Source organism: Giraffa tippelskirchi, chromosome 8, assembly GCF_054371585.1.
Source record: "Giraffa tippelskirchi isolate mGirTip1 chromosome 8, T2T-mGirTip1v1.2.pri, whole genome shotgun sequence".
Lineage (NCBI taxonomy): Eukaryota > Metazoa > Chordata > Mammalia > Artiodactyla > Giraffidae > Giraffa > Giraffa tippelskirchi.
In genome coordinates, this window is record NC_137282.1 from 30,254,062 (window position 1) to 30,272,834 (window position 18,773).

The 18,773-nt window shown below is 40.5% G+C and overlaps 1 protein-coding gene and 1 long non-coding RNA gene across 5 annotated transcripts in view; one reads left to right on the top strand and one right to left on the bottom strand.

Annotated features, from left to right (window-relative positions):
- The window catches only part of TENM3 (teneurin transmembrane protein 3), a 1,016,736-nt gene that overhangs the window by 74,013 nt on the left and 923,950 nt on the right, over positions 1 to 18,773 (bottom strand). For all 4 annotated transcript variants that reach the window (XM_081521959.1, XM_081521963.1, XM_081521962.1 and 1 more), the window contains 3 exons: positions 3,526 to 3,742; positions 2,396 to 2,515; positions 1,300 to 1,561 (listed from right to left, as the gene is read on the bottom strand). In XM_081521959.1, the coding sequence (XP_081378085.1) occupies positions 1,300 to 1,561; positions 2,396 to 2,515; positions 3,526 to 3,742 (599 nt within the window). The remainder of the gene's footprint in view (positions 1 to 1,299; positions 1,562 to 2,395; positions 2,516 to 3,525; positions 3,743 to 18,773) is intronic.
- Positions 448 to 16,747, top strand: LOC145518163 (uncharacterized). The gene is made up of 5 exons (XR_014062665.1): positions 448 to 543; positions 4,256 to 4,393; positions 8,832 to 8,915; positions 13,794 to 13,970; positions 14,895 to 16,747. It is a non-coding gene; the product is annotated as an uncharacterized LOC145518163 (long non-coding RNA).

Here is an 18,773-nt window from a genome sequence, read left to right on the forward strand (position 1 = left end):
GCCCAGTTCTCATTCTTCCCCTTTTGTTTGTTCAGTTGCTAAGCTGTGTCTGACTCTTTCTGGACCCCATGGACTACAAAGCCTGCTAGGCTACTCTGTCATTGGGATTTCCCAGGCAAGAATACTGAAGTGGGAAGATACTGGATCTTCCCAGCCCAGGGACTGAACCAATGTCTCCTGCACCGCAGACGGATTCTTTACCACTGAGCCACCAGGGAAGCCTGTTCTTCCCTTGGAGCTTTTGAACTTGCTCTTTGCTCTGCTTGGAATGACCTTCTATTTTCCAGGTTTATTCTTTCTCTTCTCAAAGTTTCTGCTGAAATGTAATCTTATCAAAGAGATCTTCCAGGACCATGCTATATAAAACTGCAGTTCCATCCACTTTACCCTGCTTTATTATTTTAATTAAGTCTATTCACAACTTGACATATATTTATTTGTTTTCAGTCTCTCCGTGTAAATTGGCAGACTTCTTGGAAGCAAGTCCTTCATCTGATTGGTGTACTGGTTTGTTTCTTTATAAGAGCGCCTGGTGCAGAACAGGTATTTCAATAAATATTTGAAGAATAAATGCAGCCAAGCTGTTTGGTGCTGTTGTATTTTAAAGACCACATATTTTTACTCAGATGTTTACATATGAAGTCCATTATTGCTGTACTTAATGTCCTGCCTTTAAGATCTGAAAGTTACTTCTAATTGGAAACATACAGGAAGGAAAACAATCCCCTGATATTTCAGTAGACAAAAATGAATAGTGAAAATATGGTTATTTTTTAAAACTTAAATATTGTGAGAAAAGTAATGAGCATTTTCATGGAGATTCATCTTTTCTAACGTATCTTCTGCTTACAATAATAATTAAACAGTAAAACACTGAGAGTAATGACCACGTACAGTAGCACTTGGTATAATGTCAGTTAGGAGGTCAGATACATGTAGGCACTAAAAGCCTTTTCCAATGAATGAATCAATGAGCAAAGACATTACTAGCTGTTGCACTTAAAGCTGTTTTCCTATCTGGCTACAGCTAATAAATAGATACAGATATATCTTGAAGAAAAAGTATTTTGAACAGATCTTTAAGAAATAGTTAAGATATTCTACTATAGTAACTCTTATTTACTACACACACACACACACACACACACACACACACACACACACCCTACATTCTACATGTCATTCCAGGGAATTACTTATGGTAGCACTGGAATTCTGCAATCCTTTATGAAAATTCTTTGGAAACCACGTGATCTGAAAATGGTTTACTGAAAAGCACTGACGGCTAGAATATTCTACCTGTGTCTCGGGAATAATGGGACTGTCTTCAGGAGATGATCTAAAAAAGGTGGATAAAGGCGAGGACACGATGATAGGATTGGGCCTCACAAAGCCACTCAGATCACAGCTGGGAATGTCGTTTTCTTCTTTCTTCATGACGAGGGTATCCATCACATAAAAGACATTCCATGGAATCCACACAGTGTGATACTGAGTGAGGAACGGGGATCGTTCAAACACCAATGTTAGAGAAGCTCCACCATTGGCCACCAAGTCAAACCTAGGAAAACACAAGACATATCTAGTGAATTACCTGGATCTCCTGTAACTCTCAACACTCGCCTCCTTAAATCAATATGCTTTATAAGACCTTTTCCTCCCAACTTTTACATGAAATAGTTTCAAATCTATGAGAATATTAAAAGCGTTATACAATGACCATCCATATATCCTTCAGTTCAGTTCAGTTCAATTCAGTTGCTCAGTCGTGTCCGACTCTTTGCGACCCCATGGACTGCAGCGTGCCAGGCCTCCCTGTTCATCACAAACTCCTGGAGTTTACTCAAACTCATGCATATATCCTTAACCTAGATTTACTAACTTATTAACATTTGTACACGTTTGCTTTATGGATCCACTCCTTTTCTAGAACCATCTGAGCTTAGGTTGTAGATATTACAAAGTCTCACTCTCAAATATTTCAACATGGGGGCTTCCCAGGCCCTCCAGTAGTTAAGACTCTGCCTTCCAATGCAGGGGGGCACTTGTTCAATCCCTGGTCTGGAAACTAAGGTCCCACGTGCTGTGGGGTGTGATCAAAAATCAAAAAAAATTTTTTCAACATGAATCTTCTAAGACAAAGAAAGAACATTCTCCTATAAAACCACAAAACTCTTATTATGCCTTAGAAAATAAAATCAACTTTTAAAAACCTACATGAATATATAACTTTAAATTTTTGCCACCATGTACTGTCATAGATCTCTGGTCTAAAAGGTGTTGCGTTTTCAAACTAAAAGGGACATTAAGGCATCATGCCTGGTGATTAAAAAAAAAGCCTAGTTTTTATACTTAAAATACTTCGAAGAAAGATAGGGTGCTGGAATTAACTTACATTCCATCCTGGCGGGTAATAGTATATCCGTACTCTGGGTAGTGGAAAAATGAGACATTCACTCCAATAAGGGGAGTTCCATCAGCAGTCAGCACTTGGCCTCTGATGACGGATGCAAGGCTGTGAGAAAAGGAGAAGAATTAGACTGAACACTTATCTCCTCAGACAAACATTAACATGATGTGGAGATAATTCAACCTAAGGATAAAATAACAGTATCATAAGGCACTTACATTCACAAAAACCAGACTGGAAACACTCCCAAGACAGTGTTCCTTATAATTCACTGCAATCCACATTCTTGAAATACCTGGTGTTTACCCTGGGTTTTAATTCATTGCAATCTGGGTTTTGGAGAGTTATCAAGACCAATAATTTAGAGATGAATTTTTAAAATTATAAACTGTGCGTTTTTTCATAAGTCATATATTTGGTGCTTGTGTGAAGGAAAGTATACTTTCCAATTAATTCCACAGCAATCCGGAAACCCGCAGGGATCGAGAAGTACAAGATTTAAGGGGGCAATGAAGAACGTTTGTGCAACAACTTTTAATCAACTGCTGGGTCTAACTGCATTAATGCTGTTAAATTGCTGCAGACCCAGGAGTCCTGGTGTAAATCATCTTCTTTTGCTCAGTGAGACACAAGACACCTGCTTTCACTTACTGGTTTATTTTCAGGTCATTACTGCTCTGCAAAGCACCAGCCCAACAGCTCATGCAATCTTACTGCCATGCTGTTAGCAGTTCCATTACATTAATTCATAATTTATATTATTTAGTGAGCTCAGCTTAAAAAAAAGTGCACTTCTGTTTTGCCTTTTGGGGTCTTTTCATTGCTTCTTTTGAAACACTTCCAACTGTGCTAAGAAAATCAACTAGTTAAATGAGGATTTATTGACTCCTTAATAGGATGTCCTGTTATGCTTCCGGTACTGAAATTGACAAAGTATGTGAACTGTGTCAAAAATGCTTGAAACATGAAGTTTGGTGAAGGATGTGCCGAACTATGAAAAACTACATTTTAAAAAAGGCACTTTTCTCAAATTTGCAGTCATCAGCATTTCATATTAAGGGCTTATAATTATTGATAATATCATTACAAATCTATGTAAGGAAAAGTGTATTAACCTCTTATTGAAAGGACTTTCTCCAGGTATGACATGGGTGCTATCAGATCCTATGAGAAAACTGATTCGGTCGTAGAAGGATTTGGCAGCTTGCTGAGATGGTGACTGTAAGCTTTGGCTAATGATATCCTGGGGGTCGGGCAGTCCACGACAGTAAGGCTGATTTTGGCAGGAACTCTGTAAACAGCAATCAGGATCCATGCAGTCAATGAGTCCATCTGTAGAGAGAAGTGTAAACCAGTTAGAAAATTCCTCTTTATCAGCCATGATGCAGAATAAGTTTTGTTTGTTGGCTGGCTATTTTTTTTCACATCCAATGATTTGTTCCTCCTATCTAACAGTAATTTCTGGCATCCTTTTTGAAATCAAATACAATAGCTGCAGTTGCTTTCACAGGCAGTCAATGTTTACATTGGAGATGACTGAAAAGAATTATATAATGTTGGTCCTGAATAAAAAATAAAAAACGACTGTTTAGAACAATGTATTATAGGCAGATCTCATTTTATTGCCCTTTGCAGATGTTGAGCTTTTTCTTTTTTTAACAAATCAGAGGTTTGTGGCAACACTGCATGGAGCAAGTCTATTGGTGCCATTTTTTCAAACAGCATCTGCTCACTTTGTGTCTCTGTTACATTCTGGTAACTCTTGTGATATTCCACTTTTGCATCATTATGATATTTGTGATGGTGATCAGTGAACTCTGGTGTTACTGTTGTAATTGTTTTAAGGTGCCACTAACTGTGCCCGAATACAATGTCGCATTTGGACAACTACCGTGTGTAGACCGCTCCACTGACGGACAACTACTGTGTGTGCGCAGACTGCTCCACTGACTGGCTGTTCCCCAACCTGAAATCTGGGAAAAGGTCAGAAAATGGAAGTCCGTGAAATACTAATACAAATTAACACATAATAGATGAGATGAGCCAGTCACCTTTCAAGGAAATCATTTTCCCAAGGATGGTAAGCATTAGTTGCTCAGTTGTACCCTACTCTTGGCGACCCCACGGACTGTATCCTGCCAGACTCTTCTGTCCATGGGGATTCTCCAGGCAAGAATTACTGGAGTGGTAGCCATTTCCTTCTCCAGGGGATCTTCATGACCCAGGGATCGAACCTGGGTCTCTTGCATTGCAGGTAGATTCTTTACTGTCTGAGCCACTAGGGAAGCCCAAGGATAGTAAGGTATATTCCAAATATAATTAAATCATTTCTCAAAATTTAAACAGGAACCTGAGCTCTATTAATATGCCTCCTCTAAAATGAAGTTATCTTGTTAATAAAAATATGGCTAATGTAAATAAGCTATAATATTGAAAATGATAAGAAATCTATCATTAAAAATTGACCTACACTGTTGGTGACATAAAAAGAATAAAGGTTGGCATCTTCCCAAGCCTTCTCCAGGAACATCAAAAGGAAACTGTATTCAATGGGCCATGTAAGAATTTTGTTTGAAACATGTAAACCATCCCATTAGCAGATAAGAGTGTTAGGATAATGGTTTCATGACATTATTCTTTAAGGTCATTTTTCAGTGACCAGTTGATACATGAATTTTGATCTGTTTGGCTACTACATTTCTCAGTACAGATTAATAAAAACATCAGTTTCTGCAGACTTTAATCACCATTGGGAGAATGGACAAAATCATTGTAAAATCTTAAAACCTAAGTTTCAGGTCTCAATGTGACCCTATTATGGCAAACTCAGCTGAAAATATCTGCTTGATGGATGTTTTATTTACACAGGTGTTTTGAAACAACTTTTATTTTTTTAAAAATACACTAGCCTTTTTTTCTTTTTTGCTTTAGGCTACTCTTATTAATAGAATGTATGCTTGCCCATTCATTATCTGACAGCAAACTGAGACAAAACAGACTAAATTGAATCATTATTGCCTAGTCTATAAGTAGGTCAACAACAACACAGATAAGGTAAGAAACAGGAGATGGGTGGCTGGGTCAGTGTCCTTCAGTCATTTTGCCCACCTGAAAAAGAATGCTGCGAATACTTGTGGTTTCTCCTAATACTCATTTTCCCTTCTTTGGGTAGCTACTCTGAATCTTCATTTGGATACCCAGTCCTTCCCAACTTTTGGTCTATATGCATATTTCCCCTTGTGTTTGGTTCAGAAATGGACATGGGACCTAATCTGTCAAACTGGACTGAACTACAGGAACTATCTAAAAAGCCATCCCCCGCCACCTCCATCCCTCCAGGCTTGGAGCTGTAAGGCCGTGAGGTTGGGGTTATCCCATCTCCCCGGCTGCTGCTATATTAGAACCTGTCTGGGAATGGAGCCTTTCCAGAAGAGTCAAAGTCAAGAGCTGGAGAGAAAAAACAAGTCACAGTGACATCTTTGGAGCTTTTGCAATAAGCTGCATCTGACCTGGGCTTTTCAGTTCTAGAAGTCGAAGCACTGCCTTCTTTCTTAAGACTGTTTGGGCTGGCTTTTCTGTCACTTAAAACTGAAAGAGATGTAGCTTATCCAGAGACATTAACTAAAAATTTCACTATTTCCCACGTAGTTGAAAAAAAGAGCTTAATAAGTATTAGAATTAAATGTATGATGCTGAACTCTTTTGCATGACTATTTTAACTTTTTGACACCATAATTTTTATACACATGAAAATGTATGAGTCAGAATTTCTGATAAGCAGATCTTATAGTTTATTATAGCTACATTTTCATGTGTATGCCTGTTATATTTCTAAAAAATGGATTGTTAATTATTTGAAACCGCAAATCTATTCTGTGACAAAAATTTAAAATCATGTTTTAAGAAAATCAAATGAAACTGAGCTTTGAAATTTCAGAGAAATTTATCAAAATATTGCTTTTTTAACCAAAAGGCCACAAAGATGAAAAATGTCTAAATATTTCTCAATATTTCTAGTGGAAGAAAGATGAAACTATGCTAGAGGCTTATTTTTCATGAGGATATGTTATAATATGCAATATACTGCATTTTTTCTCCATCTGTCTCAAAGACACAGAAGCGTAAGTTATTAAGACTCAGATTTTTAAAGTAGCAGATGGTTGACCTATTGCACCCAAATCATTTTAGCTTCAAAAAGACAATTAAAAAATTCTTTTAGTAACAATTCATGATTTATAATCTCAACCTCATGAAGGTTGATACTTCATGAGGAATCTTTAGTATGTTTTATAATTTAAGCTTCCCTGGTGGCTCAGCTAGTAAAGAAACCACCTGCCAATGAAGGAGACACAAGAGACATGAGTTCAGTCACTGGGTTGGGAAGATCCCTTGGAGAAGGAAATGCAAACCCACTCCAGTACTCTTGCCTGGAAAATCCCATGGACTGAGTAACCTGGTGGTCTACAGTGCATGGGGTCGCAAAGAGCTGGACACGACTGAGCACGCACACACACATGTATGTATATATATATACACGTGTGTGTGTATTTAAGAGTTCTTACTCCACGGATTTAGAATGAGTATGCTTGGGAGAGTAATTCCACATAAATATTTTATATTCTTGCAAGTTTTCCCCTTACATTCATTTTTTAAGCATAACTAGAAACTACTCAGTAGTGAAACCTACAAAGGTTACATTTTATCTCCTTTAACCTGGTAAATTAAGGGTTAAATCCCCTCCTCTCCTTTGGTCCCCCATAACATTCCCCCAATGCCTTCCTTTAGGCACTATATGGTACAGTTGCCAAAGAGGAATGCTCAAATCTCATCATTCATCTTTGTTAGTTTATAAAAACCAAATGTGCATCTGGCATGTGGTCTGCAGGTCATAAAACTGCATGAGATTGACACCTTCTGAACTAATCAGTTGGAAATGCATTTTTACAAGCCTCTCTGCTAACATCAATCAGAGAGAGAATCTCATTTTCAACAGCAAAGATGCAGGGACGCATGGTTTGTTATTCTTCTGCAGAGTTTATCAGTAACTTGCCCAAGCAAGTGACGGATGCTTATGAATCTGGCTTCCTGTAACTTGAGAAAACATTTTTCATTCTTTGCCTATATTCACATATCTAGTGCTATCTAGTACCACTAAAGTTGATTATCCACTTGCCCAAATGTCTATTGTAGTAAAATTGACTTCGTAGACGAGCTTCTTAAAATCATCGACATTCCATTTTAGTCTCAGGAATATGAGGTTGGCTTAAATTGATATTGGCGTAGAAGCCATATCTAATAGAATTAATCATAAAAAAGATCTAAAGAAAATCAGAAATGTTCAAAACCCACTGAATAACAACTTCAATGATCAGTTAAGAGCCTTTCTTTCTCCAGGTTAGGCTTTGCAATATAAGTGGTATTTTGATATAAAGTAGACAACATAGTTTATGCTTTCTTCCACTTAATCCTCAGTATAATTGCTCTAGTTATTCAGAAACATGCTCTCATCTTTCCTATGACTTTCATTGGTTTGTAACAGTGGTTGGTAAACTTACTTTGTAAAGGACCAGATAAAAAATATTTTAGGTTTTATGGGCCATATAGTCCCTGCTACAAGTATTTAACTCTGCCTTGATAGCTCTAAAGCCGCCAGAGACAATATGTAAATAAGTGGGTATGACTGTGTCTCAATAAAACTTTATTTACAAAAACAAGCTTTGGCCCAGAGATCATGGTTTGTCCACTTTCAGTCTTGCTTTTAAGTTTCCACCCTGCCCTGTTTCCTTCATCTTTAAATCATTCTTTTTCTTTTTTTCCTGGTAAAGTTAAACAATGTACATTTTACTAGATTATTAAAATGTCTGACTCCATCATTTCCTAATTTACACTCTATGTTGACTTTGACCTGCTTGTCAAAAGTCTCACTTTTGTCTTTTAAGCAGCTATGGATAGCTTAACATTTTTTTCAAAACCTTGATATACTGACTGGATAAAAAGTCATGAATTTCCTTTGAATGAATTTTCATCTTCACTCTAAGGGTAATTAAAGCTCTTACCCACAGCATTTGGAAGTCTTTCTCCCTCATTCCAAGCTGGGGGTAGAGGTAGAAATTCTTTAAAAAATTAAAAAAATATATATTTAATTTTATTTTTAAAAAGTGTCATGGCTGCTCAGCTGTGTCAGACTTTTTGTGATCCCATGGACTGTTGCTTACCAGGCTTCTCTGTCCATGGAATTTTTCAGGCAAGAATACTGGAGTGGGTTGCTATTTCCTTCTCCAGGGGACCTTCCTGACCCAGGGATGAAATCCACATCTCTTGTGTTTCCAGCACTGGCAGGTGGACTCTTTACCACAAGCACCACCTGGGAAGCACCCCCTCTCCCTCAAATATATCTTTATATTTCTTTTTGGCTACACAGCATGGGACCTGAACAGGTGTGGAACCTCGGCCCCTTGCAGTGGAAGCACAGTCCTGACCACTGGACAGCCAGGGAATTCCCAAGGTAGGATTTCTGATGCAGTATTTTATCTGTGGAGTTTAGAATCTTCAAAGGGTACAGGTGTACCTTCTGTTTCTCTTTTGGGTCACCATTCTGTAACATACATGAAATTCATTTGCTTATTACTGAATTTGGATCATGTTTGGTTTTATGTATCTTCCTGGTTTGTTTAACAGAGTTTTCCTCATGGCTTTAGTCTATGTTCACATTATTTCAATAGTAATGATCCCAGGCTGTTTATTCTCCTGAACTCCCAATCTACAACCTGCCTTCTAGATATTTCCAATTGGATATTAACAGGCATCAAAAATTTAACATGTGGAAAATGCAACATACATGATCTTCTCTGAACAGACCACTTCCTCTGCATTTCTTACTTCAATGAACGTCTCCACTGTCCACTCACCCCGTTTCTCAAAGTAGAAACCTGAATGTCATCCTTCACTCCTCTCCTCCCTTTTTCTCTGCACCTAATCAATGACCAGCTCCTCCTTATCCCTACCCCAAACATGTCATGAATCAGTCTATTTCTTTTTATTTCACTGAAAAGACCCTTCAGGCCACCATGGTCACCTCTTGACAAGATCTCAACGAGAGCTTGGTTTCCCAGGCTCCAGTCTTGTCCCAGCTATTCATTCTCGACACTTCAGTCAGCGTACTCTTGGCAGAAATCAAATGTGATTATTTCACTTCTCTAGGTAAAATACTTCCTTTAATTGGTCCCTGCTGCTTTCTGAGTAGTTATAACTCCTTAACATGGCTTATGAGACCTTTGTGATTATTATTTCCTCTGCTGGAGACTTCTCACTGCTCTTATCCCTGCTCCCTCCCCAATTCCTTTAGCAATCAGCTCAGACAATGGTCTCACCAAGTTCCTTGAGGGCTCATCTAGTCCACTGTGGTAGTACCCAAAATTTAGGACATATTCTTTCTGGCACCGAGCACGCATACAAAAATTTTGCTGAACAAAGTGGAGAATAAATTCAGTTCCTAGAGATTATGAGATCGAAACAGGCCAAAAGGATGTCTTAAAAGCACAGAAGATTTTTAGCTTTTTTTCAGGAACCTCCATGCTGTCCTCCATTGTGGCTGGACCAATTTACACTCCCACCATCAGTGTAGGAGGGTCCCCTTCTCTCCACACCCTCTCCAGCATCTATTGCTTGGAGATTTTTTGATGATGGCCATTCTTTAAAACAGATAAGCAACAAGGACCTGCTGTATAGCACAGGAAACCCTGCTCAATGTTATGCGGCAGCCTGGGAGTTTGGGGGTGAACGGATAGACGTGTATGTATGGCTGAGTCACTTTGCTGTACATCTGAAACTACAACAACACCGTTCATCGTACTCCAACATAAAATATAAAGTTAAAAAAAAAACTTTTTCTACAACAGAGACACACACTGATTTCTTTTGTCACCATTTTCCTGTCCTCAGATACTATGCTAATTCCTGAATTCCTTTTTCTTTTTTACTCTAATAGGTACTTTTACATGTTCTTGATAAATTGGACATTAGGTAATCCATACAATTGTAAAAAGTATTAGAAGAAATTATATGAAATACTACATATAATCTTAAAAGGGCAAGGCCTTAGGTACTCATAAAGACAGATAATCCCAAATTCAGGAAGGAAAAGTTAAACCTTATAAACATTTGCCTTGTAAAAGTTTACCATCTGAAAACTTCTGCATGATGAAAGATGCCATAAACAAGGTTAAAAAATAATGAAAACTTGGGGTAAATTATCTACAACACACCTCATAAAGAGCTGATAAGTAAAATATATAAACAACTCCTTAAAATTAAAAAGGAAAAGTCAAAAAACTCCATAGAAAAAAAATGGTCAAGAGAAATAAGTAAGCAACCAGCAAAAGAAGAAACACAGTCAAGGAACATATATAAAGATCATCAATCTAACTCGTAATCAGGGAAATGCAAATGAAAACAATAAAAATGGAATAATTTCCACCCAGCAGACAAAATTCATATTTTTCATTTTGCTGGACAATTTTGTTTATGTACAATGATTATGTACAGACTCCAGTACTCTTGCCTGGAAACTCATGGACGGAGGAGCCTGGTGGGCTGCAGTCCATGGCATCGCTAAGGGTCGGACATGACTGAGCGACTTCACTTTGACTTTTCACTTTCATGCATTGGAGAAGGAAATGGCAACCCACTCCAGTGCTCTTGCCTGGAGAATCCCAGTGATGGGGGAGCCTGGTAGGCTACCGTCTATGGGGTCGCACAGAGTCGGACACGACTGAAGCGACTTAGCAGCAGCAGGTGGTGAAACTTACTGTGAGGCACTTTGGCAGTAGCTACCAGAATTAAATTTAAAGCAGCCTGTGACCCAGCAATTTCATTTCTACAAATCTGTTCCTAAGAAATATGTGTACATTTACACAAAGATTTATATGCAGATAAACATACATACACCCACACACAGATTCACTACTGATCTGTCTTTACACCAAGAGCAAAAAAATAAGAAACAACTAAATTATTATTAATGGAGTAGTGGTAAAATTAATTAGGACATCTGAGCTTCTGTTATAAAGTATGAGATAGACCTACACGTACTGACATGAAAAAATCTCTTTGGCAGAATCAGATTTAGAACAGTTCAGTTCAGTCACTCAGTCATGTCCGACTCTCTGCGACCCCATGAATTGCAGCACGCCAGGCCTCTCTGTCCATCACCAACTCCCGGAGTCTACCCAAACCCATGTCTATCGAGGCAGTGATGCCATCCAACCATCTCATCCTCTGTCATCCCCTTCTCCTCTTGCCCCCAATCCTACCCAGCATTAGGGTCTTTTCCAATGAGTCAACCCTTCGCATGAGGTGGCCAAAGTATTGGAGTTTCAGCTTCAACATCAGACCTTCCAATGAACACCCAGGATTGATCTCTTTTAGGATGGATTGATTGGATCTCCTTGCAGTCCAAGGGACTCTCAAGAGTCTTCTCCAACACCATAGTTCAAAACACAGTTTAGAACAGTACCTATCCTGTTTTCATTTACAAACATAAATGTGCATCTAAATTCACGGAGGAGGCGTAGAAACATGCAGTTTGAGTTTTTGACAGTGGTTATCTCGACAATCTGTTGTTCAGCTGCTAAGTCGTGCCTGTCTCTTTGCGACCCCACGGTCTGCAGCATACCAGGCTTTCCTGTCCTTCACCATCTGCTGGAGTTTGCTCAAACTCACGTCCATTGAGTCAGTGATGCCATCCAACCATCTCATCCTCTGTAGCCCCCTTCTCCTCCTGCTCTCAATCTTTCTGAGCATTGTGTATGACTGTCAGGAATAATCCTGCCCAAGAATGCAGAGGTTCTTAACCCAGAGAAAGGGGACACTGTCTAAAGAGGTTCTGGGCAATGCCCTTTGTTGTTCTAAAGCTTGAGGTGGCAGTGAATGGTAACGGGTATAAAATATAGGGAAGACTGTTAGTTCCAGCCTGTGTGAATATTCTTCCTCTCCTAAAACTCATTCTAAAACAGTGGCCAAATCCCATGCTTCTGAAAGCAAAGCTGGACTTCTCTTTTCTAGAATGGGATTCTCCTGGGATCTAAAACTTCTGTGGATAATAAAAGGGTTCAGAGTAACCTAAATCTCTCCCCTGCATGCATGCTAACTTGCTTCAGTCGTGTCTGACTCTTTAAGACCCTATGGACTAGTCCTCTGGGCTCCTCTGCTCATGTGATTCTTCAGGCAAGAATATTGGAGTGGGTTACCACGCCCTCCTCCAGGGGATATTCCTGACCCAGGGAATGAACCCACGCCTTCTGCACTGCAGGGGGATTCTTTACTGTTGAGCCACTTGGGAAGCTCTTCTCCCCTGCAGTAGGATCTCACAGAGTCTTTCAAACAAAACGTAATTTCCCCCTAGATCATCTGCCAGGATAATGTATTTCAAGGCTCTGAGACTGAGCACCACTCTTCATTCTTATATCTGGATTCTTTTTAAGAAGTACTCAGGAACTCTTATGGGCTTCCCTTGTGGCTCAGCTGGTAGAGTCCGCCTGCAATGCGGGAGGCCTGGGTTCGATCCTTGGGTTGGGAAGATCCCCTGGAAAAGGGAAAGGCTACCCACTCCAGTGTTCTGGCCTGGAGGATTCCATTTGACTGTATAGTCCATGGGGTTGCAAAGAGTTGGATACGACTGAGCAATTTTCACTTTCACCTTAGGAACTCTTATCATTTCCTCCCCTCTCTTCCTCCTTCCCTCCCTCTCTGCTTTCCTTTTTGGGTTCTTTTTTAAACCATTCCCCTTCTGATTTTTTTCTATTTTATTTAACTTTTCTTTTTTTAAAATATATTCTGGAGAACACAACCACCTCATCCTCCTGCTAGAAATTTTAAAAATGTATTTTCCAATGTTTCCTTATTTTCATTTGGGAATCTCCAAACTTAGACCACCTCTGTCCATTCATCACACTCATTCTGACACTTACGTTAAAATATCACTCATCATTTCCCCCCTCTTTGTCATTGCTAGCACACACACCTGCTTGCTTCTGCACTTTGACTCTTCTGTTTGTATTTTCCTTCCTTCCTCTCTCATTACTGTTTCAATTTCTAAATAACCTCAGTTGAATTGTGCTTCTTTTTTCTACTATCATCAGACTCTAAAGGTGTTTTAAAAAACCTGTTTGAGGTATATCTTCCTGGCCTAGCCCCACGAAGTAATGTTAATAACTCTGAAGGACAAAGCATAACTCTATCTACTTAAAAGTAAGAGGCATCATTCCTGACAGGATTTATATTCTGACATTCTACCATCTTGGACAGAATTTAGGAAGAGGTTTAAGTCATTCTTGGGCCTTCCACCATCCAATCTGCAGAAGCAGACTTGCCTCTTATGCCCCAGGTACCCACAGGGGAGCTGTCTACTTGAGGACCAGACAGGGAAGCAAGATGTCAAAGGGAGCTCTGACCACATCTCCCTAAAGAGAAGAACAATAGGAACATGGTAACCACTGCCACAGATAACGTATTTTGGAGAAATCATCTCATTCATGAGTATCTACCTTGAGTTTCTATAAAGGTAAGAGTTGTCTCTGGCAAGCTGTTGCATTTTTGATGCTTGCACTGTGGGACCACCATATGGGGAGCTATTGAAAGTCAAGACACTCCCTATCAAATGTGAGTCTTAGCAGCATGACCAGGCGAATGGTGCTTACAGAAATGTTGGGCGAACTGGAGAGCTGCCTTGTCAGTCTGGGGCATGGAAAGCATGCCAGAGACTCCAGCACTGATTTTCCTGTCCTCAAGTTAAAGGGGAGCAAACTACAGGAGGCAGTGAAGGTGGGTTATAGTCCATGGGGTCGGAAAGAGTTGAACACCACTTAGCGGCTGAACAACAACAAGGTAAGAAGGCTGGAATTTGGAGGGAAGGAAGGAGAGAGAGAATAGAAGATTCCTCCAGAAAGTAACAGAACTCTACTAGCCATACGAAATGGTTATTGGAGTATATTATATGGTCATAGTAAAACTAAATGCCATTGACGGCTATTCATATTCCGATAGTATAATCTGTTTTTCTGTCTACCCACCATCCTTGCAAAAAAACCTGAAAGTAAAAGTGTTAGTTACTCAGTTGTGTGCAGCTCTTTGCGACCCACAGACTGTAGCCCTCCAGGTTCCTTCTCCAGGCCAGAATACTGGGGTGGATAGTCATTTCCTTCTTCAGGGGATCTTCCCTACCTGGGGATCAAACCTGGGTCTCCTGCGTTGCAGGCAGATTCTTTATCATCTGAGCCACCACAGAAGCTTCTATCATCCTTACCTGGAGGTAGAACTTTTCTGGCACTAGTAAGCAACTCTGTGTGTGTGTGTGTGTATGTGTGTGCATGTGTGGTCTGCAAAGTTCTTAAAGTTGTGCTCTACAAATTTGCTCAGACTAGACTATGATGCATTTGATTTTTGATTCAAGCCGAATCAACCTCTTCATCTTCTCCTTCTTTTTTAGTTGCTTAATGCAGAGTTCCAAAGAATAGCAAGGAGAGATAAGAAAGCCTTCCTCAGCGATCAGTGCAAACAAATAGAGGAAAACAACAGATTGGGAAAGACTAGAGACCTCTTCAAGAAAATTAGAGATACCAAAGGAACATTTCATGCAAAGATAGGCTCGATAAAGGACAGAAATGGTATGGACCTAACAGAAGCAGAAGTTATTAAGAAGAGGTGGGAAGAATACACAGAAGAACTGTACAAAAAAGATCTTCACGACCCAGATAATCATGATGGTGTGATCACTCACCTAGAGCCAGACATCCTGGAATGTGAAGTTAAGTGGGCCTTAGAAAGCATCACTACGAACAAAGCTAGTGGAGGTGATGGAATTCCAGTTGAGCTATTTCAAATCCTCAAAGATGATGCTGTGAAAGTGCTGCACTCAATATGCCAGCAAATTTTGACAACTCAGCAGTGGCCACAGGACTGGAAAAGGTCAGTTTTCGTTCCAATCCCAAAGAAAGGCAATGCCAAAGAATGCTCAAACTACCGCACAATTGCACTCATCTCACATGCTAGTAAAGTAATGCTCAAAATTCTCCAAGCCAGGCTTCAGCAATACGTGAACCGTGAACTTCCAGATGTTCAAGCTGGTTTTAGAAAAGGCAGAGGAACCAGAGATCAAATTGCCAATATCCGCTGGATCATCGAAAAAGCAAGAGAGTTCCAGAAAAACATCTATTTCTGCTTTATTGACTATGCCAAAGCCTTTGACTGTGTGGATCACAATAAACTGTGGAAATTCTGAAAGAGATGGGAATACCAGACCATCTGACCTGTCTCTTGAGAAACCTGTATGCAGGTCAGGAAGCAACAGTTAGAACTGGACATGCAACAACAGACTGGTTCCAAATAGGAAAAGGAGTACGTCAAAGCTGTATATTGTCACCCTGCTTATTTAACTTATATGCAGAGTACATCATGAGAAACGCTGGGCTGGAAGAAACACAAGCTGGAATCAAGATTGCCGGGAGAAATATCAATAACCTCAGATATGCGGATGACACCACCTTATGGCAGAAAGTGAAGAAGAACTAAAGAGCCTCTTGATGAAGGTGAAGGAGGAGAGTGAAAAAGTTGGCTTAAAGCTCAACGTTCAGAAAACTAAGATCATGGCATCTGGTCCCATCACTCCATGGGAAATAGATGGGGAAACAGTGGAAACAGTGTCAGACTTTACTTTTTTGGGCTCCAGAATCACTGCTGATGGTGACTGCAGCCATGAAATTAAAAGATGCTTACTCCTTGGAAGGAAGGTTATGGCCAACCTAGATAGCATGTTTAAAAGCAGAGACATTACTTTGCCAACAAAAGTCCGTCTAGTCAAGGCTATGGTTTTTCCAGTGGTCATGTATGGATGTGAGAGTTGGACGGTGAAGAAAGCTGAGCGCCACAGAATTGATGCTTTTGAACTGTGGTGTTGGAGAAGACTCTTGAGAGTCCCTTGGACTGCAAGGAGATCCAATCAATCCATCCTAAAAGAGATCAATCCTGGGTGTTCATTGGAAGGTCTGATGTTGAAGCTGAAGCTCCAATACTTTGGCCACCTCATGTGAGGGGTTGACTCATTGGAAAAGACCCTAATGCTGGGTAGGATTGGGGGCAGGAGGAGAAGGGGACGACAGAGGATGAGATGGTTGGATGGCATCACCGACTTGATGAACATGGGTTTGGGTAGACTCCGGGAGTTGGTGATGGACAGAGAGGCCTGGCGTGCTGCAATTCATGGGGTCGCAGAGAGTCGGACACGACTGAGCGACTGAACTGAACTGAACTGAATGTGTTAAATTAAACTATTTAGCAACTTTCTGGCCAATTCACCATTTTTGACACCAAACTTAGACAACGTATGTATAATGGCACAGCTCCCACATGTCACAGAATTTCAACTATAGTCCTTATTTTAAATGTTCTGTTTTACTGTCCTCATCTAATGGTAATGGTAATAATATCCTTAATCACCAGATTATGTGTCTTGAGTTGGGATTTAGTGTGTAAAATATTGTCTGTATACACACAATCCATGCTTAAGTTCAAGGAATCCTCTACCTTGGGTTATAAAGGACCCAGGTTACAATCTTAGGGTGTAACAAAGCTGGTGCTGAGGTTCCTTCTCAGAAGATCAACAAAATTAAGTTAGGGACAGGAATACAAATTATATGAGATAAGAAGAGCAAGCCACAGGAGGTCTTCTATCAGGTCCGATTTCCCCTTGGAGAGGGAAGTCTAGAGATAGCAGAGCTTCACGCTAGTAAGAATAAACAAAGAGGGAATGAGGCCAATTCACAGCTGATAAATTCTAGGAAAGAGAGAAACCGCCTTAGCCGATAAGGACACTAAAGAGTTGATTAGCCCCTAAATTACTATGCAGCGGCTCTGCAGACTGGGCCCTGCAGTTTGCTTCTCTCTGCCAGAGCTGCAACCTCCTCAGTGTAATCTCTTAGAACATGAGAGTGAAACATCTGATCAAGGAGGAAGGCAAGCTAGCCTTCGTCCCAGGGGTAGGGGCTTCCTGGGAGCGAGGGGAAAGCTGCTGTATGGGCTTGTAGAGAACTGATGCTGCGGTTTCTACAACACCGGGGCACAGGGAAGCGAGAGAGGCAACTCTGTATTACCAGGCAGAAAAAGCTTCGAGGACTAAGGACCGAACACCTACATCCATCAGGACAGACAGCAGAGCTCAGAATTTGTGGCTTAAGTTTCTTGTTGGTCCACGTTAAATAAGCACAGGGAAAAGAGTCAACAGTTAGGTAGGAACAGAAGAGCGAACAGATAGCTAGGAATGAAAGGGGAGAACTGCAACTTGTAGTCAGGAAGATGAGAAACGAGTAACATCTGGTTTGAGAACGACTCTGTGTGTGTGTGAGTGTGTGTCTGTGTGTGAGTGTGTGGGTGTGTGTGAGTGTGTGCGTGTGTCCATGTGTGCGAGTGTGTGTGTGCGTGTGTGTACGTGTGTGTGAGTGTGTGTGTGTCCGTGTGTGCAAGTTTGTGTGTGTGTGTGTGTGCGCGCGTGGGTGTGTGTGCACGTGTGTCCATGTGTGGGTGTGTGTGAGTGTGTGCGCATGTGTGTCCGTGTGTGCGAGTGTGTGTATGCGTGTGTGCAAGTGTGTGTGTGCATGCGTGTGTGTGTACATGTGTGTGTGTGTGTGGGTGTGTGTGCACGTGTGTGTGAGTGTGTGTGTGGGGGTGAGTGTGTGTGTGTGTGCGTGTGCGTGTTGGAGGCAAGGAGGAGACCTGAGAGTTGCTTCTGACCACTCCGCTTCCTAGAGAACAGTACAGGGCAGGCCTTGTTTTACTGTGCTTCCCTTTATTGTTGGGAAGATATTGCATTTTTCACAATTCCAAGGTGTATGGCAACTCGAAGTGGAGCAAGCCCAACGTGCCATTTTTCCAACAGCACTTGCTTACCACGTGTCTCTGTCTCATGTTTTGGTAATTCTTGCAATATTTTAAAGTTTTTCATTATGATTATATTTCTGATGGTGATCTGTGACCTTTATGTCACTACTACAACTTGCTTAAGGCTCAGATGAGGGTTAACATTTTTTGGCAATAAAATATTTTTATATTAAGGTATATACATTGTTTTTAGACATAAATACTATCACACATTTTAACAGGCTACAGTATAGGGTAATTTAACAGTATACAATAGACATAACTTTTATACGCACTGGGAACCCACCCCCGCCCCAAATTCACATGACTTGCTTTTTCATGACACTTGCTTTTTCATGACACTCGCTTTACTGCGGGCATCTGTCTGATGTTAGGTCTGCTCTATTTGGAAAGGAAAGGGCCAGTTCTACCTTCTCTGACAACCTTTTATGAAGTT